Source organism: Phascolarctos cinereus, unplaced genomic scaffold, assembly GCF_003287225.1.
Source record: "Phascolarctos cinereus isolate Bilbo 61053 unplaced genomic scaffold, phaCin_HiC Scaffold_2;HRSCAF=192, whole genome shotgun sequence".
Taxonomy (NCBI): Eukaryota; Metazoa; Chordata; class Mammalia; order Diprotodontia; family Phascolarctidae; genus Phascolarctos; species Phascolarctos cinereus.
In genome coordinates, this window is record NW_027555625.1 from 253,005,242 (window position 1) to 253,032,741 (window position 27,500).

Sequence of the window (27,500 nt, forward strand, 5' to 3'; positions counted from 1 at the left end):
AGTCTATACCCAGATGTGTCTTGGCCATATGTGTTTCCTAGGTGCATGCTTCTCCATGAGTGCTCCCAACAATGCTATGTAGATTTGTGCGAGAGCAGGTCCCAGGTTAATGGTGGAAATGTTTTCATTGCTGCTTTTCTTTCTGTGTCATATCATTAAATACCTTTGCTTGAAATTAATTATGCCCTGGCTGACTAATAAAGGTAGACAAATTGGTGAGGGTCCATGAGCTATAGTTGTAAAGAATTGAGACCCACAGAGTACTCTGAACCTGGGGCAGCAGCCCTCTGGAGTAGTCAGGGTCAGACTGTAGAATATTGCCATCCCAAAGGCAAAGGTAGAATACAGAGGTTTCCAAAAGAGGATATGTAAGAAGGCAACACATTCTAGCACTGAGCATAGCTAGATGTTATGTTGGGAGATGTCTAGATTCCAAGATTCTGGTTAATGAATACTTACTTGTGGAATGAATGGACTTATCAAAAGTAATAGGCCAAATTTGATAAAATTATGTTCAAAAGAATAAATTTAAAAGTCCAACAATTAGGTTAAGGAAAAAACTGTAGAAGTAAAGGATGAGGAAATATAACTGGGCATAGTTCGTGTTAAAAAGAGTAGAGGAGTTTTAGTGGGCTGCAAACTCATGAGGAGTCAACATGGCAGCCAAAAAAGCCAAAAAATTATCTTAAGCTTCATTGAGGGACTCTGCTATACTCTACTCTAGTTAACAACAACAGCAAACAAGAGCCTTAGAGCTGGAAGGGTTTTTTGAGATCATCTATTCTAACCTTCACGTTTTATTACCATCATTAATAATAAATGGCGTTTCTGTAGTGATGTCCAAAAAATGGAAGGGACTCCTCTAACTCTACACATGAGTAATTAAGTCCCGCCTTCTCCAGGAAGGCTTTCACAATACTCCTTAATCTTGATGCCTTCCCTCTGAGATTACCCTCAACTTATTCAGCAAATATGTGTGTGTGTGTGTGTGTGTGTGTGTGTGTGTATGCAGAGATACATACAGTTATGTTGTTTGTCCTTTGTTCTTGGAAAGGACCATGGCATCAAGAAGTGATGCCATGACATGCAAGTGAATTGGATTTAAGTGAGGGAGGGCTGTGCAAAGTAACCAGCCTCACTTTCTCCTCCAGAGTCATCTGGGTCCAGTGGCCAAGTATATAGAGCAATACAACTGGAGATGGGATATTATATATATACACATATATACACATGTATATATACATATATAGATACATATATTGCAATATGTACAAACAAGTTATGTATATATACACCCATATATGTGTATATACTTGTATATGATAGGTCCAGAGGTGTGTGTGTGTGTGTGTGTATATATATATATATATATACATATATATATATATATACACACACATAAATACATATCTTGTTTATAAAGAGTTCTGTGTTGTCTTCCCCCATTAGATGGAATGCCTTTGTTTTTTGTATCCCTAGAGCTGGCACATAGTAGGTGCTTTATAAGTGCTAGTTGACGGCTAACTGGGACTAATTCCAGATGACAATGACAGCTCACATTTCTCTCGAGCCTTAGGGTTTACCAAGCACTCGCTCAGCCCTCACAACCCTTTGAGGCAGGTGGTCAATCCAGATCTCTTCCCACTACACACCCTGGTGCCACATTTCAAGAAGGGGTCAAGGGCACTGAGGAGCTGGAGCGCCCAGAGAACTGGAAAACATGACTCTGGGAATGCTTGGCCCGAAGAAGATAAGGCTGGGGAGGACCGGAGAGCAGCTGTCAAATATTTGAAGGGCTGATTTAGGGAAGAGGGAATAGACTAATTCTGTTCGGCCAGAGGCATAACCTGGAGCAAAAGAAGGAAGCTGCAGAAAGGCGGGTTTCAGCAGGATTTAAGGAAACACTTCCTAAAAATGGGAGCTGGGGAGGGATAGAACTTCTGCCTCGGGTGTGGGCCGGATCACCTTCGAAGCCCCTCCCGACTCTCTCCTTCCGTGACAGGAGGGCCTGGGCGGGGTGGGGAAGGGACGTGTCACAATCCCGCTTCCAATAGAGAAAGGCTACATCTCTAGAACACCGCCCCTTTCCTCCGCTCGCTCCCACCCCCACCTCGCCCAAGACCCCACGCATGCTCTCTTCTAAGGCAAGGCCCACAGCTTCTCCTTTAAGGCTCCGCGGCCCTCCCCTTTAACTGCCCCTTCCCTCCTCCCCGCACCGCCCCCGCTCCGAGTCCTTGAGCTGCCTCCCCCACGCGAGCCGGAGCGGTTGCGCGGCGCAGGCGCACTGGCGACCCCCGGGGTCAGCCGGGCGGATGTTTACAGCTGTCGGTGGGAGGCGGAGCAGACGCGGCGATCCAGGCGCTGAGTGAGGGGCTGACAGAAGCGCCGGAGGCCGGATCAGGGGCAGGGGGCGGCCTCGCTGAGGGCAGGGTCGGGCGGATCGGGGCCGGACTGTAGGAGCCTGGGCGGTGAGCCTTCGGGCGCCTGGGCCGGGGCCGGGCCCCGGCGGGGCAGCAAGCGCCGAGACCCGAGGACCTCCAGGCCGCAGCCCAGCGCAGGCCCTGTCTCCGCCCGAGGCCCGAGGTAGAGCCGCCGGCCAGGCAGCCGAGGGCTGCGGACGCCCAGGGGTGGGACCCCGGGGCTGGCGGGGAGGAGGCGGCCGCCCCCGAGGCGGGCTTGGAGAGCTCTGGTGCCTAGCCACCCCCCCCCTTCCCGCGACGTGGGGTCTTCTCCCCCGGGTCCCGAGGGCGGGCTCCGCCGGCGGCACCTCGGGGACGTCCCCCACCCCGGGCAGGGATCTCGCCAGCCCGGCCAGCTCGCTGGGACCTCAGAGACCCCTTATCCCTCAGCAGCGTGGGGTAGTGGATGGAGAGCTGGGGTCGAGTCCCGCCTCTGACAGATTTGGCTGTGCCGCCCGGGGCAAGTCACTTTACCTCTCTGGGCCTCTCTGAAAAAGTTTCGGCTCTTGGGGCCGTTTTTATTGGTGGGAGTTCCGAACCTACACGCTGGGAATAACGGGTCCCTTCCAAGAAACAAACCCAACCGGAGAGGTGACTGACTTCCCAAGGTCGCAACCTGGGGTATATTGTGGAGGTGGGATTTCACCTTTCCCGGGTTCTTTGCATTTCAAAGCCCTCTTGGAGAAACTTGACGCTTTCCCTTTTTACCCAAGGTCAAACAGGGGGCAGAGTCGAGATTCGAACCCTGCACTTCCTGTTCCAAGTGCTGTGCGCTTTCCCCTCCCACCTGGCGTTGCCTTCTGGCAGCTCCTGTGCTGGGTGGCCAGGCGCTTCTGCTCCTCTGGGAGCAGCTGAGAACAGGTTTTGGTTACTGGGATAAACAGCCCGGAGGCAGCGGCTTAGCGGGCTCGGTGGTGCCACCCCCACAGGTCCTTCCTGGTTCTGGTTGAAGTTCCTGCCCAGATGTTGAGTGTTCCGTAGGAGCTCCTCATCTGCCCAGCTGCTGCTGCTGCTGCCGCCACGCATTCTCCTGGCTTCTTTACGTGGCGTCCCGGCCAGCTCGAGTGCACTCACTACCTGCTTTGTGCACCATCCTGTGCACAAGGGCGTGCCTCTAGAGGTACTGTTTTCTTTAAGCATTGGGAACAAAGTGTACAGTAGTTCTTTGCTTTCTGTGACGGCCTAGTTGAGGCAGTTAAATCACTTCTAGATTTGAAATAATTGAATAAAGTGTACAGGGTAGTTCTTGGCTCTCTCCGACGTCCTAGTTGGGACAGTTAAATTACTTCTAGATTTGAAATAATTGAGGCTGCTTTTAAGTTCTTTCTCTTAAAAATGTTTTTCCTCGATATGGATTGTTGTTTGGTGTTTTTTTCCCCCATTCAGTAGAGTGCCCTATCTCTTTAATACATAAAGGTTTTGCTTTTTTCAGCTGCAAGGCAATGAAAGGCAGCCACCCTTAAGAAAAGGCATTTTCAGAAGGTTTTATAATGATTAGGATTCGTCCTGTAAAGAGTAACTGATAAAAGTTTGAAACTACAGGAAAGATATGGAAATTTAACAATCAACTTTGGTAAGGGTAGCTCTAGTAAAATGTTGAGTGGGTCACAGATTATAACTATCTAAAGACTTTGATTAAATTAATTAATTGAAAAGTGATACCAGCAGGGTTAAAAAGACCATCTTAAACCACATTTAGGTCTTAGCAGATTTGTAATACAGCCTTATGTCCAGAAGGGCTACACGTTGCCTTTAAAAAATAATCCTTGGAGACCTTCCACTTACATACTCTTCTCCCTTTACTCCTCTCCAAAAATACATCCTACCCTTATCATACTAAAATTTTTAAAGGCCCAGTTGAATATGAAAGGAAGACACTGTAGTAAACTGATCATTTTTAGTTAAACTTGTTCTTTTAAGTAGCTGACAAAATCTCTTGCCTTGTTTAAAAATTGGTTGCTTTGATGCTTAGGTTTATTCTAAATTACTGCTATTTAGCCATACAATTCAAAATAATAAATCCTGCTGAGCCCCAAAGAAACACCTGAGCTATGAAGAATTGATGTGGAACATTGATATTAAGATAATCTGTGAGAATGAAATTTGAGAGGAAGAGGAATTGAATTGTTGTAGTGAATAAGCCTCATTTTTGGTTTTATAAGAGGATGTTGTACTAACTTTTCCTAGTTTAGGATTGGCTATTAGAAATATATAGAAATTATCCCTTGTTTAATTCTCTTTTGTTAACTGCTAGAGTATAACAAAAACAGTTTTTGTCAACTAATATCCAATTCTTCTGTTCTCTTCCCTTGTGGGAAATAATGGTCCAACACTATAAGAATCTGGGAGGAATTGAGTGAACTGCAAACTTAATACAAGTTAAAGGTGTGATATGGCAATTAAAAAGCCAATGTGATCTTAGGTTCCATAACATTAATAGAAATATTGTGTCCATCTCTAAGGAAGTAATAGTACTGCTTTATCTTGCCCTGGCCATATCACATCTAGAATATTATGTTCAATTGGGGCAGGGGGTGGGGTCACATTTTAGGAATGACATTGACAAAGGACTTTGTCCAGAAGAGGGTGATGATGGGGGCATTAGAAACCAAATCATACAAATATTGATTGAAGGAAGTAGTGTGGAAAAGTTTTAAGGGGACCATAAGTTTTTGAAGGGCTAGCCTATAAAAGATATCTTGTTCTGCACATAGCCTAACACATAGTAGGTAGGCACTTAAATGCTTGTTGACTGACTGCTTGACCTAGAGAGCAGAACTTGGAGCAAAGAAAAGAATAGAAGTTACAGAGACAAATTGTAACTCCATGTTAGGAAAAATTTCCTCATAATTAGAGCTGTCCAAAAATTGAATGGGTTACCTCAAAAGGTGGTGAAGTCACTGTTAATAGAAAGTCCTCAAGTAGAAGCTGGATAACTACTTGCCGGGGATAGTGTGGAGGGAATTCCTGTGCAAGTGAGAACTGGACCAGATGACCTCTGAGATCCCTTTCAACTCTGACGTTCTATGATTTCTGAATATGGAAACAACATGAAGCTTACTATTCCATTATAAATGTTGGTTACAGAAGTTCTTCAAAAATTAGAGAAATTATAAAAAGCAGCATTTATAAGTTGTAATTATAGTTTGATAAAGAAGTTAGGAAAAATAGATTTCCCTGGGGCTCTAGAAGAAAACAGTCAAATGAAAAAACACATATGTAACAATGTGATCATATTGTGTGGCCTTATAATGTTGAGCAACATTAAATGGATTGGTTTTCCATTGTAATCTGTCCACTTGTACTACTATGTCATAGAAAATAATGGTATAAAAACAATGCCTTGAAAATTGAACTTGGAATAACTTGTTGGAAGCAGGAGTTGAGGAGAAACCTTTTAATTTAGTTTGGAAAGATCATCATGGACCTTGATTTTAGGATTTTAGGAGTTATAAATAACTAATGGCATTAATTATAAGTAATATTAAGTAATAGACAGTTCATGTTAATTTTACTAGTATGAAAGGATGTTAAAGCCCTAACTAGGAAAAAGCAGCATCAGGCAGAAGAGTCATCTCATGTTGGTTCTGTATGATACAAAAATGTCGCTCATTGAAATTGAAAATAGAAGGGTTAAGTGTGCACAGTTTGTTTTCAGAACTAAATTTTCTGCATATGAAGCTAACTGGCTCAGTCAAGTGAACTAATTGGCCATAGGCATCGCCATAAAAGAAAAGGAAAAAGCAGCTTCTAGTAAATGGATTTTTTGGAGAAGTACTAGTCAGTTAAAAGTCTTGATTATGAATAATAGTCAGTATAATTAAAATCTGGTTGTAAAAATGGGTGGAAATTCATGTTTAGCAACATACTTGTCATGCTTTTCAAACATCTTTAATGTGTTTTAGGTGATGCAGAATAATTATATGTAGTCAGCTTTTATTTTTATTCGGGGGGGGGGTGGAATTGTATCCTCTACTGTCAGAACTGCAGATTTTGCTTATTTGGTTTGGGAAACTTTTTTCTGAAAGCATTTATAGTATCTTTATTCACATTTTACTTTCAGAAATAGAGGGAATTATTGTAAATAGAAAACAAAAAAAATTGAACAAAGTTGTTACAGTATAAGAACAAATTCTGTGGATGTGCTTGGTTTTGTGAAACCGTGGTAGGTTGTTTTTTTAACCAAACAATGGAAAGCAGATCTTTTGCAAAAAATTTCTATTGTCTCGTATCACTTTAAACTATTACTTTATGGGATAAAAATGATTTTGAAAGGGCAATTCTTCATTTTTATAGGAGGAATATAAGTTTAGGAAAAGTTTCCATTTGTACTATGTATATAGCTAGTTGTTGGGCTCATGAGGGAAGGTTCACTGTAGTTTTGCCCTTAAAAACAATTGAGAAGAATGTAAGGTAGGTATTGTTTTACTCTTAAAAAAAGCTAAAAAGGGGCATGACACTTACTAGCTGTGTGACCCTGGGGAAGTCACTTAACCCCAAATGCCTAAAAGCAAAAAAAAAAAAAGGCTAAAAGGGGAACACAGAATATTACACCTTGTTAATAGTTACAAATAATTATGGTAGCAGCCATGAATAGTCAGAGTTGGTTCTGAAATGGGTTTTGCATGTCCTAGAAAGTATGTTTCAGAATTTGATATGGTATAATATCATGTTATATCCTTTACTGAGAGAGTAAGTCTTTGAAATCCAGATGAAGAATCATCTATGTTAACCTTTTTCCATATCTGGTAAATACATTGAATAGATTGCTTGCTAGAATTTTTCCAAGTTTCCTGAAAGGTCTTACTTTGTCATAACTTAATTGAGAATTCTAATTGAATGCCAGTTGAGAACTTCTACTTTTTCATGTCTTCTTTGTCTTATCTCTTTTTCCTTTACTGTCTTTGTAATTGTAGCTTTTCCTAAGCATTATCCTTGAAAATGGGAGGTGCTGTCAGTGCTGGGGAAGACAATGATGAGCTAATAGATAATTTGAAAGAAGCACAGTATATCCGGACAGAGCTGGTAGAGCAAGCCTTCCGAGCTATTGACCGTGCAGACTACTATCTTGAAGAATTTAAAGACAATGCCTATAAAGACTTAGCCTGGAAACATGGCAATATTCACCTGTCTGCCCCATGCATATATTCGGAAGTGATGGAAGCCCTGGATCTACAACCTGGACTTTCATTCTTGAATCTGGGTAGTGGCACTGGTTATCTCAGTTCTATGGTTGGACTCATTTTAGGTAAGAAAGATATGGAAATCTGACTAGTTTCTTTATTCTGTGCCTATACCATTTATTTTATGGTACAATAAGTAGCCTTTTAAAATAAAAGGAATATGGGCATGTTATTGGCCATAAACTCCTGGGGTGGGGAGGGGTTCCTGATTTTCCATGGTTGATGGCCAAATTTTACAATTTACTCTAATATTTCTATACATCCTTTCCCTTGCCAAGTTAATTCACTTTCAGAGCTTTAATTGCCTCTTTCACATAGGTGACTCTCAAATCTTTATGTCTAGTCCTAGCCTCTCTTTCCTGAGCTCCAGGCCCCATATTTTCAGCTCCCTGCAGGGCGTCTTCACGTGGACGACCCAGTAGCATCTCAAACTCAACACATCCTAAGCCAAGCTCATTATTTTTTCCACATGTACACAGTTCTCCATTTGACCCTTTTCTTCCGTTTACCGTTCATTCGCTCAGTTTCCCATGACCGGACTCAGTCATTGATTTATCCTTTGTGTTACCATGTTCTTTCAAGTCAATTTCTACAGTATCTCTCAAAACTATCTCATCAAATCAGTTACTCATCATGTACTTAATCCTACTTTGTGCCAGGCGCTCTCCTGAGTATAGATATTTTATGAACCATTTGGGCTATTGGCAAACCGCCCTTATAGGTTTTCCTGCCTCCAGTCCATCCTTTGTGCTTCTGCTAGAATCATATTTCTTATACCCGTATTTTGTCAGACCTCTGCTCAAAAGTCTTTAGTGGCTCCATGCTGCCTACTTTTAAAAATCCAGATATCCCTGTCTGTCATTCAAAGCCCACTGTAGCTTGGTGCCATCCTTCCTTTCCAACTTTATCTCATATTTCTCTTTTCTCTGTTTTTTGTTCCAGAATGGACAGCTCTCTATCCCTGAATGTTTACTGTGCTCTCCTGCCAGTGTGCTTTTATTTAAGTTTTTCCCTAGGCCAACAATACTCTCCCTTCTCCTATGCCTATTGAATTCCTACCCTTCTTTGAAAACCCAACTTAAATACTACCTTTTCCATGAAACCTGCCCTAATCCCCTCATTACTGAACACCTTCTGCCCATAACCTCACAGAGCACTGTTTTATTACTTTCCATTGAATTTATGTTGAGTATTATAACTGCATCTGCTAGTGTCTTACTAGATTATGAACTTCTTAAAGGTAGTGACTTTACCTGTTCTAAACTTTACATTTCCCTCAACAGCTAGCACAATGCCCTAGATATAGTAGGTGCTTACTAAATGTTTGTTTTGTATTTTATTGAAGATTCATTCAACTAACATTTAAGTGACTACTACATGCTAGCCGCTAAAACAAACTAACTAACTACAAGGATGAATAAGACAAGACCCTTGCCTTCAAAGATCTGAAATCTAGTAGTACTAGATATGGCCCACTTTCTTGGGAGGAGAGCCAGTGACCAGAGAACCTCCTAATTTGTCTAGCAGCTGCCAAGATCTCCTACCTCCAAAGAAAAATGGAGGGTCATAGGTTAAAAAATTTACAACCCCACTCTAATGGGTCAAAAATAAGACTAAAAATAAAAATGTTTTAAGTTCTAAATTCTCCTTCAGGATTGCTCTATACCTATCTCAACCACCAGATATTAATGCTTACTTTATGCCAGAAATTATGCTAGGTCCTAGGAATACAAATATGCACAAAAGATAGATTGTTTCTGCCTTCAGAGAGTTTACATTCTATTTGGGGGGTGGGGATAGTAAGGAGGGCTACGCTGTTCTGTTGTAATGACTTTAGAATTTATTGTTTCAGTAGCATTTTTTTGCAATGGGGATTTGGGTTTTTTAATATACAGGTGATATTTTGAGGATATGTTTATCCAAAAATTATTTTGGCTTTCCTGTGTGCATTAAATATTTATAATATGGGTAGGCATAATATAATTTTTTAATATATTTTTTAAAGTAAATATATTTTTAGTGATTAAATGCCTTATGTCCTTATTTCTTCATGAGTGCTATTATCATTATGAGAATTCAGCATCCCATAATATCTGTCATCTTGTAACTATTGACTTGTGAAATTCTCCTTTTTATTAATGCAATTGCAAAATTGGATGAAAAGCAGATACTACCATTAGGCTCACATAAAACTGTTGAGGACGCATCCAGGAGCCAAGATGGCAGAGGAAGCAGTAAATCGCTGTAACTTTCCCTTATTCACCTCTAAACAACTACAAATTAGCACACCCCCCCCCGAAACAAATCCTGGAACAACAGAACTAGCAGAAAGATGGAGTAAAACAATCTTTTAGCCCAAGAAACTTGGAAGATCTGCAAGAAAGTCTGTGTCGCTTGGGTAAAAGGGGAACACGTTCCAGGATAGGAAGTGTCCCAGCAAGCCAATTGCAAGCCCCATCTTACCAAACCAGTGGGAGATCTGAGCCCCAGTGTGGTTGAGTAGGCAGATGGCTATACCAGGACCTCCCATGTGCCTCAGCATAGCCAGAAGGACGGGTAGAATTCAGCTCTGAGAAACAGTACATGGGGCAGCATAGCCTAGGCAAGCAAAGCCCCTGGTACAAGAAGCCTGAGACAGTCCCTTCCACCCTCGGAGCAGAGCTCAAATTTTTGAAAAAGGCCAAAAATGATCAACAAAAAAAGAATCTGACTATAGAAATGATTATGGTGACAAGGAAGAACAAGACACAAACTTGGAAGAGCACAACAATGTCAAAATACCTATGGATAGAACCCCAAAGGAAAATGAGAAGTGGTCTCAAGCCAAGAAAAAATTCATGGAAAAGCCCAAAAAGGAGTTTAAAAATCATACAAGAGACACAAGAGAAAAAAGGGGAAAAGAAATGAGAATGATGCAAGAGAATTATGAAAAAAGAATCAACAACTTGGAAAAAGAAAACTGCTTAAAAAGTAGAATTGGCCAAATGGAAAAGGAGATACAGAAATCCACAGAAGAAAACAACTCCTCAAAAAGTACAGTTGGCTAAATAGGAAAGGAAATACAAAAGCTAGCTGAGGAACACAACTTCTTAAAAATTAGAATTGGGCAAATAGAAACTAATGACTTTATGAGACATCAAGAATCAATCAGACAAATTAAAAAGAATGAAAAAATAGAAGAAAATGTAAAATTCTCATGGGAAAAACAACTGACCTGGGAAATAGATCCAGGAGAGACAATGTGAGAATCATTGGACCAACTGAAAGCCATAATCAAAAGAAGGACCTGGACAGCATCTTTCCAGGAATTATAAAGGAAAACTGCCCTGATATCCTGGAACCAGAGGGCAGAATAGGCATTGAAAGAATCCACCAATCACCTCAGAAAAGAGATCCCCAGATAGAAACTCCAAGGAACATTATAGCCAAATTACAGAACTGTCAGGTCAAGGAAAAAATACTGCAAGTGGCCAGAAAGAAACAATTCATATAGTGGGGAGCCACAATCAGGATTACACAGGACTTAGCAGCTTCAACATTAAAAGGATCAGAGGTCATGGAATATGATATTCCAGAAGGCAGAGGATCTAGGACTACAACCAAAAATCACTTAGCCAGCAAAATTAGGCATAATACTTAAAGGGGAAAAAATGCTTATTCAATGAAATAAAAGGATTTCAAGCTTTCATAATGAGAAGACAAGAATTGAACAAAAAAAAATTTATCTCCAATATCAAGACCCGGGAGAAGCCGAAAAAGGGAAAAGAAAACATAAGGGATTCAGTGGAGCTGAACTGTTTACATTCCTACGTGGGAAGACAACACTTGTAATTCTTTTTTTTTTTCTAAGGCAGTTGGGGTTAAGTGACTTGCCAGAGTCACACAGCTAGTAAGTGTCAAGTGTTTGGTTTGAGGCCAGATTTGAACTCAGGTCCTCCTGACTTCAGGGCTGGTGCTCTATCCACTGTGCCACCTAGCTGCCCCCTGACACTTGTAATTCTTAAAAATTGTATCACTAATAGTACAGCTAGAAGGAATACACATAGAGGGTACGGGTATAAGGTGAATTTGAGGGAATGACATAAAATAATTAAGGGATGAGAAAGAGGAGTACACTGAATGCAGAAAGAAGAGAGAGGTAAAATGAGGTAAGTTATTTCACATGAAGAGACATGAAAAACCTCTTACAGTGGAGGGAAAGATGAAGGGGTGGGCAGTGGGCATTGCTTGAACATTACTCTCATCAGTATGAATAATATACACAGTCAGTTGAATATAGAAATCTATCTTACCCCACAGAAAAGTAGGAGGGGAGGAAATTAAAGGGAAGAGTGGACTGACATAAGGGAGGGCAGATCAGGGAAAGTGGGAGATAGAAGCAAAATACTGGTAAAGAGGGAAAAGGTGAAAGGAGAGAGAGGACAAATGGGGGGAAAATAGGATGGAAGGAAATACACAATTATTAATCATAACTGTGAATGTGAATAGGATGAACTCTCATAAAACAGAAATGGATAGCAGAGTGGGTAAAAAACCAGAATCCTACAATATGTTGTTAACAAGAAACACACTTGAAGCAGAGAAATACACACAAAGTAAAGGTAATCGGCTGGAGCAGAATCTGTTTTGCTTCAGCAGAAGTAAAAAAAGCAGAGGTAGTAATCCTGATCCCAGACAAAAGCAAAAATAGACCTAATTAAAAGAGATAAGGAAGGAAACTACATTTTGCTAAAAGGTACTATAGAAATGAAGTGATATCAGCATTAAACATATATGCACCAAGTGGTATAGCATCCAAATTCTTAAAGGAAAAGTTAAGTGAGCTATAGGTTCATGACCAAACAAGAGATAGAGAACGTTATGAAATATAAAATAGATATTTTTGATTATATTAATTTAAAAAGCTTTTACACAAAACCAATGCAATCAAGATTGGAAAGAAAGCAGAAAGCTAGGAAACAATCTTTACAGTAAGTGTCTCAGATAAAGGCCTCATTTCTTACATATATAGAGAAACAAGTCAAGTTTACAAAAATACAAGCTATTCCCCAATTGACAAATGGTCAAAGGATATGAACATTTCAGTTTTCAGACAAGAAATTAAAGCTGTCTGCAGGCATATGAAGAAGTGCTCTAAATCACTTTTGATTAGAGAAATACAAACTAAAACCACTTACATCTGTCAGATTGGCTAATATGACAAAAAGGGAAACGATAAATGTTGGAGAAGGTATGGGAAAATTGGGATACTAATGCACTGTTGGTGAAGTTATGAACTGATCCGCCATTGCAGAGAGCAATTTGGAACTATGCCCAAAGGGCATCCGAAATATGCATATGCCCTTTGATCTAGCAATACCACGACTAGGTCTGTATCCCAAAGAGATCTCTAAAAAGGGAAAAGGACCTACATGTGCAAAAATATTTATAGTAGTCCTTTTCATGGTGGCAAAAATTGGCAATTGAGGGGATGCCCATCAATTGGGAAATGGCTGAATGTAATGGACTAGTATTATGCTAAATGACACTAAATGATGAACAGGCAAATTTCAGAAAAACCTGGAAAGATTTGTATGAACTAATGCAAAATGAAATGAACAGAACCAGGAAAACATTGTACACAATTTCAGCAACATTATGTGATGATCATCAACTACGAATAACTTAGCTCTTCTCAGCAACACAGCGATCAAAGACAAGTACAAAGGACTCACAATGGTATCCACATCCAGATAAAGAACTGATGGACTCTAAATGCATATCAAAGCTTATTTTTTCACTTTATTCTTTTTCGTGTTTTTTTTCCCCTTTAATCTGTTTCATTCACATCTGTGACTAATATGGAACTATGTTTTACATGATAGCACATGTATAACCTATATCAAATTGCCTACCATTTTTGGAAGAGGGGAAGGGAGAGAGGGAGGGACAAAAATTTTGAACTCAAAATCTTGTAAAAACGAATACTAAAAATTGTCTTGATGTGTTATTGGGGGGAAAAATAAAAAGACTATTTTTTTAAAATGTTGAGGACAACCGATAGGCTAAGGGAGATATACACCTAAAAATGAGTCACTTAAATCTGAATTCAGCTTTATACTACTTGACATTATGAAAGTTCATGCCATAAATGCTTCTTAAGATACTTCAGAAAGTTACTCCTTACACTTAACACAGATTCCAACACTTCTTCATGTTAGTAAATAAATACTCTCATACATTGCTATGGCCAAAAATATTCATCACTAGTTGGCCAACCTTTTGGTGATTAGACTGAATTTAGCTAGACTGGTCTTTGGATTATAGACGTGCTATTCATTGCTGTCTCTGTGCTTGTACTTGAAACTTTTCCAAACTATCCAAAGCCTTTCCAACTATTCAGAATATGCCTTGGCAAACTCAACACGATAGGAACACTAGAACTTGGCCTCTACAGGTTCCAGCCTCCTAGAACCCAGATTCAACCCTTACCATGAGGAGATAATATAGTAAGATGATGGTGGAAATTGTGTTAATTGTGTACACATGTATGGACTTCATCAGCTTAGGAGCTGTTGGTGAGTCCAACTTTCTGTACTTCCTCTGCCAATATAGGTCGGCATCTTCTCTGCAATTTTAATCTTCTAGGGAGTTAATCTGGGACACTTCAGTGACTTGTTCAGTTTCACATAAGTATTGTGTGTCAGATGTAAGATTTGAACCCAGTTCTTGCCAACTCAGAGGCCAGCTCTGTCTACTGTGCTATACTCCCTCAAGAACCCTGGGTCAACTCCAAACAATCAGGAGATAGTAGAGTAAATATGGTTGAGCTGGGAGAACAGGAAGGGATCAGGAGACCAGTGGCATGATGATGAAGACAAAAGGTTTAATAAGAGTAAGGAAGTAGAAGAGGAGGTGATATCAGAAAGGAATTTCAGCACACAGGATCTTGAAGATTGTAGAGTTCCAAATAAAGGTGATATCAAAGTGCTAAAAGCTTTTTGACAAGAATCGAAATGTCTTAGGCAAAACTTTTCTTATAGCTTTAGTTCAAGTGTTCGATGCTTAATTCTTTCAACGCAGATAAAAACAAATTGAAAGCATATCTTGGAATATCATGTAGAACTATGGTATTTTTAAATGATAATTTTTAACAGTGCCTCTTGGAATCCATTCAAGGCTCAGCTCAAGTGCCACTTCCCATATGAAATCTTTTTTCTAATTTCCTTCAGTTATTATCTCCATCTTCTCACATTTCTTTGTATTTGCATTGTACACATTTTGTCTGTACAACTATTGCTTTCCCTCTACCCCCCATAGATTGTAAGCTCCTCAAAGGCAGAATCTGTTATCATATCTTTCTGTCCTCAGCACTTTGCACTGTGCCTACCTTCTAGTAGGCACTTAAATGCTTGTTGAATTGAATTGAGTATGATAACTAGATGGATGTTTTGTAATTGAAGTGAATGAATAAAGAATGAATAAAGAAAAAAAGAACTCCATGCCACAGTTATAAATAACTTTCTTATTACTGAATATTTTAGGTCCTTTTGGTGTAAACCATGGGGTAGAACTTCATTCAGACGTGATAGAGTATGCCAAGCAGAAACTGGATTTTTTCATCAGAACAAGTGATAGTTTTGACAAGTAAGGCTTTTATTTTTTTTACTGGATCCAAGTTTGTAAATTATAACTTAACAGATTGATGTTAAAAAAAAAAAGAAGAGATTGTTCATTTCACTTTACACACCTGCTTAATGGATCCTAAACAAGAATCTAGCAACCTTGTTTCTAGGTTGAGGTTGGGAGGATTGGAGTTCCAGAGGTCAGTCAGGGTTTCATTCCCACACATTTTAAAATCCAGTACTTTGAAGTGATTCCAATTCAATTGGAATTGACGTAGATGAATTGACACAGATGAATTGACAAATTTGTCCCTAATATTGATAAACGGAAAAGAAATTATTCCCAATTTGTATATGTTCCTAGCACACACATAATATATATATATATATATATATATATATACACACACACACACACACACACACACACATATATATGTATATACATGTATGTATGTATATATTTTAGGATATAACTAGCCCTTATATTTCATATCATTAATAATATTGAGATAACATTAATGTTCCACACTTAAGGATTGCTTATAAGAGATTTAAGATTTTTTTAAACTAATTTTATCTAATTTTGAAATAAGAAAAATGCCCACAGTAATTGAGTATTTAAAAAACAAGGTCATGTTTCTATTTTTGATTATGTGTACTACTTTAAACTATTAGAATTCTCAGTATATTTTAAAACTTAAGTATATTTTTAATAAGTTGATGTTTTGATAAGCAGCTTAATGATTTTACTTCTTGATTGTAGGTATTTAGCCTTTTCAGTTCATGTTGTATAACTCTGTGATTTTATCCTTAGAGTACAGTCTGTTTAACATTATCGTTACATCCCGGCTATGTCCAAATATTTGAACGTCTTTGAGGATGTTTGTAGTAGAGTAAGAGTCAAAAGACTAGGATTCTGCTCCTGCTTCTGCCACTTACTCAAGCAAGGCACTTTATTCCCTAGTCATCAGTTTCTCCATTTGTAAAATAGGGATAATTATATGTTAACCTACCTATATAAAGTAGGGTTACTTTAAATGATGCTATAAATTTAGCATTCTCAGACTTATAAAGGTAGATAGTATAAAGTCACTCTCCCCATTTTATAAATGAGGTAACTGAAACTCAGGTGGAGAATGATTTAGCCAAGGTCACTTGACTCATAGATAGTAGAGCAGAGCTGGAACTCTATCCCTGGGCTTCTACCTCCCAGTCCAATGTTCTTTTCACTATACCATGCTGTGTCTCTGATGGTGTGAAGATTGTTTAAACTATTGAAGTGCTATATGAATATGTTTAAAGCTAAAGACACTTGAAGTGATAGAATGATACTACTATCGTATAGACTTTTGGCAATATAAACCAAGTATATGAAATGTTCCTTTACCCTCAGGTTTGAATTCTGTGAACCTTCCTTTGTTACGGGCAACTGTCTGGAGATTTCTCCAGATTGTACTCAATATGATCGTGTTTATTGTGGTGCTGGAGTTCAGAAAGAACATGAAGATTACATGAAGAGTTTGCTTAAAGTTGGGGGAATTCTTGTCATGCCACTGGAAGAAAAGGTTAGTTTACTTTCATGAATATAATGCTTTACTCCCTTTCTTTCTTCCTTCTAAAAGTACTTCAAAGACTATTATTACCGTGAAAACACCAATAACCTTTGCTGTACCAAAATAAAGAATCACATTACAGATTCACAGATAGAGAACTTGAATGTTCTTTACTTCCATTCCTCACCCTCCTTTATGCCCCTTACTACTTTATACTGCTTCTGGCTGGAATGACCTTTATTGGATGTGTTGCAGAGCAACTGTGCCCTAAACTCAATCAATGATCTGTGAAAATATATCATAAATTTAGAGCTAATGGGAAAGGACCTTGCAGGTCATCTGCTCTGTCTATCCTCATTTTAGAGAGGAGGTAACTAAGTCCTACATGACCTTTGAGGTCCCTTTCAGTTCTGAATCTTTGATCCTATGGTGAACGCTTTGGGCATATTGCAGAATCAGTTAAACATAAATATTAAGTTGGGACCAGAGTGGTTAGCATAGGCATAGACTACTAATTTCCTCATTTTTGTCAGGTGGTCATTTACTGCACTAGCAGATCTTGGGGTAACTTCCATTGCTAGAGATGAAATGTCTTTATCAATCCTTAACTTTATATGCTATTTTCTCCTCCCATCCAAAGACGCTATAACAGGTTATTCACAGGCAAAAAGGGCTAGTAAATTAAAGAGACAGTAAAGAAAAGGGGGAAGGTATATTCAAGGTATAAAGTTAGAAGCAGTGGCATAAATTTATATTCAAGGCCCTCAAGCAAAACTCTGCAAAGGGACCCCAGGAATATACTTTCTGTTTACCTATGTGGTGTGGGATCATGAGCTGCCAAGAAATAATTAACACATAGTTAGAAACATCTTGACACTTTAAAAAAAAAAAGTGGTCACATTATGAAAGCTGTAGGAAAATCACTGCTACAATAGGAATAATATGGGTACATTCACAGAGTGACTCTTCCTGTATTATTAGTATTCACTTTCTGTATTTTAATTTGGTGAATAATTTTTCATATAGCATAGTAACAATAAGATTAGTGCATTATTGTTCAAGTTTTATCAGGAAGCTGTTTTTTTCCTTTAGTTAAACCTGATTTTAAGAGGCATGCAGTGTTCTTAGATGTTCTTCTTACTTCTTTAGGGATAGATCTTTTCCATGACATTCAACAAACATTTGTTAATTAAGTAATGTGTGGAATTTATCATATACTTTTTTAAAAAGCAAGTGGCATGAAATGAAGATTCGCAGTTTCATATACAGGCCTCTTTATAGGTTCTGATACATATTTGAACATGCTCTTTTAGTGTTTTAGTTAAGAAAAAAATTAAGAAAATGAACTACAAGAAATTAGAGATATGGGTCTGGACCCCAGGGGAGAGGTTAAAGGGAGACAAATAAATTGAGGAATCACCTGCTGAGAGGTAGTATTTGAAACTGTGAGAGTGAATGAGATTGCCAAGGGCAGAAGCAAAGAGCAAAATGAGATGAGGGCTGAGGATGGACCCTTGAGGAATACCTGTATTAAGGTATTAGGGAGAGAATGAGGAAGCCAAAGGAATAGAGCAGCAGGAGAATTATAAGATTAGGAAGACAGATTTAGAGCTGGAAGGAGGGCATCTTTTTATTGATGAGAAAGCTGAGACCCAGAAGGGCTAAGTCTCTTGCTGAAGGCCCTATAGGCAGGAACAGAGCTGGGATTTCAACCCAGTTTGTGTCTCCAAATCCAGTGCTCTCCCCATTGTATTCATAAATTCAGTGTCTGAAGCCCAAAGAGCAGAAAATCCATAAAGGGGGGGAGAGTCAGTGATATAAAGGAAGAGAAATGTCCATTGGCTTTGCCAATTAGGAGGTCATTTTATTTTACTTGGTAGAGAAATAGCAAACTGTGATCTTACTAAAAACAATGACTGTCTTTTTTTAGAAATGGCTGGTTTCTGAAATAATGAGAGTAAATGTTGAGATGAGTTTATCTTTTTCACAGACGAATAAAGAAACCTAGTTTTAAATTTAACATTTTCTGTAACATTTTTTAGGTGGCTGTTGTTTTTTAAATTAATACATTTTGTTTTGACATGGCATACAAACTCCATCTAACTCACACTTACATCCCCCAAAATAATTTAGCAAAACAGCATAAAATGATTGTAATTGATAATACATATGCCTTTATATTGTGTTTAGTTTATAATTTGTAGACTTTGGAAGGAACAAATTTATTTTATTTTAAATTACTAGACTGCCTTAGTATAGTTTTTGCTATAATTTTACAATGACGTTTCTTGGGAGCAGTTTCATGATTCCAGACTTTTAAAATATGAATTAATGATCCATTTCCCCTTTAAAAATTCCTAAGGGCATTGTGCATGTTGTTAACTGCAGCATTTTCAAGAGGGCCATGAAAATGTTGCTATTTTGAAGCTGAATACTGTATAATTATAATGATCCATCTTGATCCTGGAAGATAGCAATAAGGAAATGTACTTCCTTCCTTTCTTTGGATCAGTAGAGAGACCATGGATGTAAAATATTATATGTGCAGTTTCCACATCAGTTGGTTTTGTTTAGCTATTTTTCTTTGTCACAAGGAAAGGCTCACTGAGGGGAGGGGCATTTCTGGCCATGACTGAAATGTAAATAGAAAAGGCACCAATGAAAACAACAAAATGAAGTTGGTTTTTTTGGAAAACACTTGGACTCTGTTGCGGTACAGTATGTATTAGCAGTGTGAGATATTACCAGAAAAGTTAATTTAGCTACTCATTTGTCTATGTTTTTATCCACTTGACTGTCAATGTAATGGTTTCCTAGAAAGTGAAATTAGCCTTTAAACAAAAGGAAAGCAGAGTATGAGAGGAAAGTGTGAGAGAGAAAAGCTTTGTCTTCCTCACCTTTGTTCACTTAGGGGATTTATTTACCAGCTTAGATTTGATTAGCTAAGACTTGCACATAAACACTGCTTCGAAAGCCTTAGCAAGTGAAAATAGTACTCTGACCTAGTTTAGCAATCTGGGAACATTCGGAAACATTGCACACTGGATGATCCCTATCACAGGACTGTTATAAGCAGAGCATTGTTTCTTAAGTAATTGCAGGGTTATGCTGAATTCCATGGTGTAGCTAATGTACTGAGCTTTTAGTTGAGTGATTTTCAGCAGACATTAGCAGAACATGGGACTGATCAAGTTACAGCACCTATTAGTGTTGGTCAAGAGAAATCTGAGTTTGAATCCTGGTTTTGATGAGTCATAGTTATGTGTCTATAGACAAGTTAGTTGCCTCTCTGAACTTTGCTTTCCACCTCTGTAAATTACAGTATTAATACTTGCAGTGGTTATGAGAAAAGCTTTTTGTAAACCTCAAGGCACTCTATAAATCTGAACTATCATTATTTGAGAGGCAGTGTGTTGTAACCAATTTGGAGTTAGGAAGGACTGTGTTCAAATGTTGCCTCAGATACTTACCTTGTTTAGGACGACCCTTAACCTTCCTTGCCTACTGCCTCTTTTGTCAAATCAGGGAGTTGGATTTGATGACCTCTATCATCCCTTCTGCCTCCAAACCTATGATCCTTTAATTCTACTTATACTTTGTATTTTTCAGTTGTTATTTATTATTATTTAGCTTAGACTTTCTCTTGTCTGTCAGTCAATTGACAAGCATTTGTTAAGCACCATTGCATGCCAAGCATTGCACAAAGCACTGAGACTCGAAGCAGGTGCTTGCGTTCTCACAGGCCAAAGGATATGTCGATTTTTTTATCTTTTAGATTTTAAGAAGAACTGCTTTAAACTCCTTACATAATGCACAAATATTTAAAACTTTTCTCATTTTGTATTTGGGACAGTTGACTAAAATAACTCGAACGGGTCCTTCTGCTTGGGAGACCAAAAAGATTTTGGCTGTTTCTTTTGCTCCTCTGATCCAGCCCAGCCATTCAGATTCAGGAAAGTCAAGACTTGTGCAATTGCGTAAGTACAAAGATTTATATTTTGTTTAATCTTCTCTTCTGTTTGATCAGAGACTAGAACAAAAATGATTTGAAAATTTTGACCATATGTCACATTTTATCTTCAAGTAAAAAATTTTAAAATTCTACAATTAATTGTAGTTGGATTTTAGGCGCAGTTTCATATGAATGTGCCTACATCATCAGATTCCACTTTCTTCTCCAAACTAGACAACCAGTTTCGCTTTTATTATAAACCTCTTGAGAGTACATTGTGAGCTGTGAAATTGGAAAGTACAGAGAGGGGAAGAAAATGTGAGAAAGCCAAAAGCTTAACCACAGAATCACAGGAGTTGTACATTCCTAAGATTGCTTGGGGAAGTATGCAATGTGGTTAGTTCCAGGACAGAAAAGTCAGGTACAGAGAAACTCTGCTAGTCCATGTATGGGGTGGTCATCCTAGTTCTTATCCTCCATCCTCCCAACCCTAATCCACTGTGGCTGTTCATACAGAACAACCTGTCTATGCCCACACTAAATACAGCCTTTGCCTCTTTTCCTCATCCTACTACCCCTAGTAATAGGTTAGAACTGACTCTATTAGACTGAATGTTCACTAAATATACTTCTTTAACTGGGCATTTTGTTATGTAAAAATGATTATTTGACTTAATTGTCTTTCATCCTCTTTTATTCCTAAGGAGAAGTACAGGTTTTTCATAACATTCTTGCCTCTCATTGACTAACTGCTCTATCTTTGTTACCAAATGATATATATTTGTGCTTATTTATGTTTCAAAGGAGGTACAACACAGTGTCCCATTTGGTTTTTTTGCCAGCCAGTCTTACAACTCAGCATGGGAGTGGAATTTCAGTAATCTTCAAACTGACATTGGGGGGGGGGGGGAGAAGTTTTCTACAGAAAATGACTGACCATATATTTCACTGACCCCGAATTATGGAAAGTCACAGTTGCAAAGGGACTTCAAGAGGTCATCTGTACCTAAACAGGCATACCAAGTGAAGGAGGACGTTTTCTTTCCAGAGGCAGCCAATTTCACTTTTGGACATTTGTAATTGTTAGGAAGAATATTTTCCCTTACATCAGCTTATAACTCCCACCCACTGCTCCTAGTTCTGCCCTCTGAAGTCAAGTGGAATAAGGTTAATCCTATTCTTTCACATGACCAGCCTTCAGCTAGTTGAAGACAGCTTTCATATTCCTACAGACTTTTTCCAGACTAACCATGCCCACTTCCTGATATCATTTCTGTTGATCATTTCCATTGAGAAGGCTGGGGCTATACACTTAGGAATTGCTTCCCAGAATGACAGCTATGGAGGCTGGGCTGAAAGCAGGGCTACTGCAGTAGCTTCCCTTCAGATAATCTCCAGCTTGTTAATATCCTTCCTAAAATGTGGTGTGTAGAACTCAATACAGTAATGTAGGTGTCCTCGAAAGAGGAGAAAGTGAGACCATCAGCTCCCTTCTTCTAGACACTCTCTTAATTGAGCCTAACTAATGTCATGTGAGTGTCCTTGAGCTAATAGTCCACTCAGCCTCACAAAATTTTTTCTTGTTTCTTGTCTAGCCAGGCTTCCCCCACTCTGTGCATGCTGACATTTTTTTAATGCAAGTATAAAACTAGGATTATTCCTATTCAATATTCTCCTACTAGCTTTGGCCCATCTTTAGGAATCAGGACCTTAAATGGTAGTTTCACCTCCTAATTTTGTGTGATCTATACATTTTATTACTATGCCATCTATGCCTGTATCCAAATTGTTGATAAACTATTGGCCACCGTAGGGTAATGGATAAGAGGTCAGGGCTGTGCAGTAGAGACTTCTCTACAGGTTGACTTCAACCCATTAATGACTATTATTTGAGTCTGCTCATTCAACTAATTTTAAATCCTCCTTGCCTGCCCTTTCTTATTCACAAGGTTGCCATGAAAGAATTTGTCAAATGACTTGCTAAAATCCAGTTACACTACTATATCTATATTCTCCTGACCTGTTAAGGCTATTAGTCCTTTTAGAAAAAGAAAATGAAGTTAGTCTGGAGTGACTTTTTCTTCATGGACTTATAATGGCTCTTATTTGCCATTCCTTTCTCTCTTTTTGGTTCAGACCCATGATTTTATTGCTGTGGAGGACTCCTATTATGGAAGTTCTCTCCACAGACACAAAGGAGTAATTTTTTTGTTTTTTGTAACTTACAATCTTAAAGAATTTACTAATGTATCAAGAAGTTAAAGTTATGTGTTTAGGGACACACAGCTGGTGTGTGTCAGAGAAAGGATTTGAAATTAGCTCTTACTGATCCCAAGACTGGCTTCTTTGGGAGCTACTTCTTTTTTCTTTACTTATATGATACAAAGTAGAGACTTTAATGGACATCACCCTAGCCATTCTTTCTAGGCTTGTCTTGTGGTAACTTGAATGTAGCCCTTTTACTATTTCTCATATATACACACTATTTCTCATACACACATATACATACACACACACACACACACACACACAGAGTATTTTTATACTGTCAAGAATTCTGAATGTTTCTAGTTAATGTATTTAGTTATGCTTAACTTCCACCATTAATCTACTTCTTTTGAATTAAAAAGATCTTAATGAAATGCTTGTGGCCTTCCCTTCAGTACTTTGAAGTAGCCATGATTTCATGAGAGTAAGTACTCTCTCCATTGGCACAGCTCAATACTTACCCACAGCATGTCCTCCTCTATAATTTCTGTCCATGTCCTGCCATAAACCTTCCATAGAGGCCTGCTTCTGGACCTTCTAATTATTTTGTAGATACCATTATGTCACCAGGATTATCTTTCTGTTAATTCCTTCCTCATTCATATAACTGGCCCACTCTGTTTCCTGATCATGTCTTTGTCTTTCATGCTTCTTCCCTACACAAGCTAAAGAAAATTATGAGCTTGAAACTGAGGACTTTTTAGGGGACCAGTATCTGTATAGCCTGCTGGACCCTTGGACTTCATATTATTTTTTGTAGTTTTCAATTTGCCTCTCTCTGTTTTGTGAAATGTATAGCAGTTGTAGCTTTCAAAAAACATTGAGAATACTACCTCTGTTAAATCAGCTGAAAGGCTATACTTGATTATTCTCCTGGATTGAGTAACTAGGAACCTCCTGAGAAAGTAATCAAATATAGGAAGGAAATCAAATGTTGTGTCTAGGAGAGTGAATCTTAATTTTTATTCCCAATTCTCCTCACTTTTCATGACTCAGGTATCTCCCTTTGTCTCTCGAAAAGTGGAGGCCTAGTTTTAGCAAGGTACTATGTGAATACAAAACATTAGGACTGCTTAATATAATTTTCGGAAAATACCAAAGTAAGCTTTGCCAAAACTCAAATTTCACAAATACTTTTAAAATAGCCGTGTATTTAAGTTAATTTGCATATTTGAGCCATCATCTCATTAAATCTTGTTCTGCTGAATTCCTGTCAATATTTGATAAAATTCTTCTTTATCTTAGCTCCGTTGGCTGTTCGTAGCCTCCAAGATTTAGCTCGAATTGCAATCCGAGGAACTATTAAAAAGATAATTCATCAAGAAACAATGGGCAAAAGTGGAAATGGACTGAAAAACCCACCCAGGTTTAAGCGAAGGCGAGTTCGACGCCGTCGAATGGAAACTATTGTCTTCTTGGACAAAGAAGTCTTTGCCAGTCGTATTTCCAACCCATCTGATGACAACAACAATTGTGAGGATGTGGAAGAAGAAAGGAGGGAAGAGGAGGAAAAGAATGTGCCTGAAATGAAGCCAGATCCTCCTGTAAACTTTCTGAGAGAAAAGGTCTTGAGTCTGCCCCTGCCTGACCCTCTGAAATATTACCTGCTTTATTACAGAGAAAAATAAGTCTTCTATTTATATTAAGGAAAAGATACATAAGAGGGGAAGTGGTGAGGGCCTTACAACATGTATATGACTTGCTTACCTGTTAACATGGTCACCCCTGGCATAGATTGGCTGGAGAATGTGACTGCTGTATACTTAAACATCCTCATTTTTTTCTCCTAGTTTCTTGGTGGTGTGCTAATTTTCTTTTTAATCTTGTAGCAGGATTTCCTTTAAAAGTGACCTGGTGGACACAAACTGCCTAGAAGCAAATATTCCATCCATTGAGGGGAAAGAAAATCACCTCAACAAGGCTGTTTTGTATTTCAGCCATACTTTAAAAACTAAACTCCAGTTTAAAATGTTTCTAGGCAGCACCCTAAAGACTACTCTGCAGCAAAGTTGCTTAAAATAGTATATATTGTGTAATTAAAATGAAAACTGCTGATTCAAATTATTTTGCTTCTTCCAAAACCCCCACCTAAAGCACAAATTTTACAAGTACACAAAATCACTTCTGGGGGCGATACTCTGAATGTCCAGGTTTGAATTCTGAATTTAAGTGATATCTGCCCTTAATCATTGGCACCGAGTCTGACTCTTCATATAGTTTACTAGAATGGAAAATATTGTTACAAGCCTGTTTAACCAGATTATAAATAAGTAAATAGATATAAGTTTTTGTGAGTTTGCAGATTGTAAATTTTCTAAAGAGATAGTGATGTTAATTGGAAAAAGCAAATCAGAAATACATCAAAGTACCCAACTTTGTTTCTGCATAGTGAGGATCATATGTAGGTGAAATCCTTTATGGATTTTTGTGTGAACAATTTACAAGCTAAGCTCTGAAATCTTTGTCAAGTATAGTGTTAGAAACTCCTGAAAGGGTATTTTGAGAGATGTCACAGATTCTTTATGTCTAAGTTAACATGATTGATGTTCTTAAGAATATGCAATACAGACCCAGATGTGGTTGACCTGAGGATGGAAATTAATATCATTCTGAAGCAATTGACTACTCAGTTTCTCAGAATGTATAGAAGATGAAAAATCTCAGAACGTAATTAGTGGCAATGTTCCCTATAGACAGTCCCTGCTTTCTTGACCTCAGTTTAGTATTTTTCTGTAGCTAGATAAGAGTAATGAGATTTAGCTTTTATAGTTCCAACAAAAATAGATTTTTTAAAAATAATTTTTCTTAAAAAATGGATCTTTAAAATTTTAGTTGTGTTTGATGAATTTAACTTGCAATGAATTGTAAATTAAACTTTCCCCAGATTATGAAGAGTGTAAAAGTAAAAAGGGGAAAGAGTTCTCGGTCTTTCTGAACTAGTGAAGAAAATGGTCTAATCTTCAAGATAACCTGACTGAAAAACCTTTCAATTATCTAAGACTACTTTTGAGATACACTGGAATTAAGATTGCTTGATCCAAAGTGTTTTGTTCATTTTTGTTTACTTCCCTGTTATTTTTACATGCTCCAGAAGGCATGACTAGCCTAAAATGTACACGGTAAACCCGAACTCTCAAAGTGTCTAAGATTTAAACACACAATTCACATCGACTGTCTTGTGATTAAATATTATGTAGCTCTTTGAAATCGCAAGGTAAATTCAAGTGTCTTTGTGCTATCTAACTGATCTCTGTTGATTAGGTAATTTTCTAAAGTTATTAAATGGATCTTTAATTTGTGTACTGACAATTTTTTTACCACAAATTAAAATCTGTACAGCCAAATAAAAAAGAAAAGTTGGTATGTCTGGTCCTGAGCTCATAAAGTTAGACTGTTAAGGAAACTTTATATGTTGTTACATTCATTTGCCTTTTGGTTCAATGTCAAGGTTATCCATGATTTTCATCTCCCATGATTTTCAGTTTTCAAATTACCAGTTCATTGCTTACAGGTCCTAGTGTGGAGAAATCTAATTGGTGCATGTATGTATGTGTGGGTATGTATACATATATATATATATATATATATATATATATATATATATATATATATATATATATATATATATATATATGTGGGTATGTGTATGTATACACACACACACACACCCCACACATACACCCCAATTAGATGATATATAATTTGCCATTTATATGTAATTTATATGGACAGAAACAATTTGGAGTAAATATTCATCTGAGATCTATGAAATTTGTTATATAATTAGTACATCTTTACATTGGCTATCTTCAGTTTTTTTCTATAATTATATAAGAATTTCAGACTTTCACCACATTTGCCTTTTGATTACTTTAGGGTTTTTAATGCTCTTTAAAATGCATAAAAATGATTTCCCCTTTATATTTTAAAAATCAAAATATTCAAGCAGTTTGTTTTCATGTTGTCCACTTGTGCTGTTGTCAAAACAGAAAAACTGATTGAAGAATTTTAAGTGTAATGTATAACTGTGACATGGTGTGGTGTTTAGCCTGCAAAAATAAAGGGGAATTGTAAATAAGGTTCTCCTCTGCTTAAGCACTTGCACTATAGGTTAGTATAATAGGTTGTTTTCAGTTTCTACACAGATTAAGGATAGTATAACGTTTTTTGTATAGTCTGTAAGCCCTTTTATGGAATACTGTATGCTGTAACCTGGTTTTCTGACTTCTGTTACTTTTATGTTTTAAATATTATGTGATGTAGTCTTGACAAGTAGTAAGGTCACAGACTTGTGCAAAGCAAACTTCAGATGAGTAAATCTTAAGTATATAAGTTGAAAATCAAAATCTGTATATAGAAAGAAGAAAAGGCAATTTTACTGATCTGGAACTTGCAAGTAATATGAAACATGAATTTTATAGAAGTCATATACATGAGTGTATAGACCATATATCAATAAATGCAGTTAATATGTTTTA

The 27,500-nt window shown here is 37.9% G+C and overlaps 1 protein-coding gene across 3 annotated transcripts; it reads left to right on the forward strand.

Moving 5' to 3' along the window:
* Positions 1-2,251: 2,251 nt before the first annotated feature.
* On the forward strand, positions 2,252-27,500 carry PCMTD2 (protein-L-isoaspartate (D-aspartate) O-methyltransferase domain containing 2). Of its 3 annotated transcripts, none has more exons than XM_020981683.2 (7): positions 2,252-2,583; positions 3,389-3,579; positions 7,376-7,707; positions 15,166-15,268; positions 16,643-16,814; positions 20,656-20,779; positions 24,268-27,500. In XM_020981683.2, exons 3-7 carry the CDS (start codon positions 7,401-7,403, stop codon positions 24,648-24,650), a joined length of 1,089 nt encoding a protein of 362 aa, XP_020837342.1. In that variant the 5' UTR covers positions 2,252-2,583; positions 3,389-3,579; positions 7,376-7,400; the 3' UTR covers positions 24,651-27,500. The 3 variants fall into 3 exon arrangements, with proteins under 3 accessions (XP_020837342.1, XP_020837344.1, XP_020837343.1); XM_020981685.2 differs by having other exon boundaries at positions 2,256-2,365; XM_020981684.2 differs by lacking the exon at positions 2,252-2,583 and having other exon boundaries at positions 2,598-3,579.

Coding starts and splice junctions, on each gene's coding strand:
- PCMTD2 (XM_020981683.2), top strand. CDS start 7,401: ATGGGAGGTGCTGTCAGTGCTGGGGAAGACAATGATGAGCTAATAGAT. Junction 15,269..16,642: donor ACAAGTGATAGTTTTGACAA/GTAAGGCTTTTA, acceptor CTTTACCCTCAG/GTTTGAATTCTGTGAACCTT. Junction 16,815..20,655: donor TCATGCCACTGGAAGAAAAG/GTTAGTTTACTT, acceptor TATTTGGGACAG/TTGACTAAAATAACTCGAAC.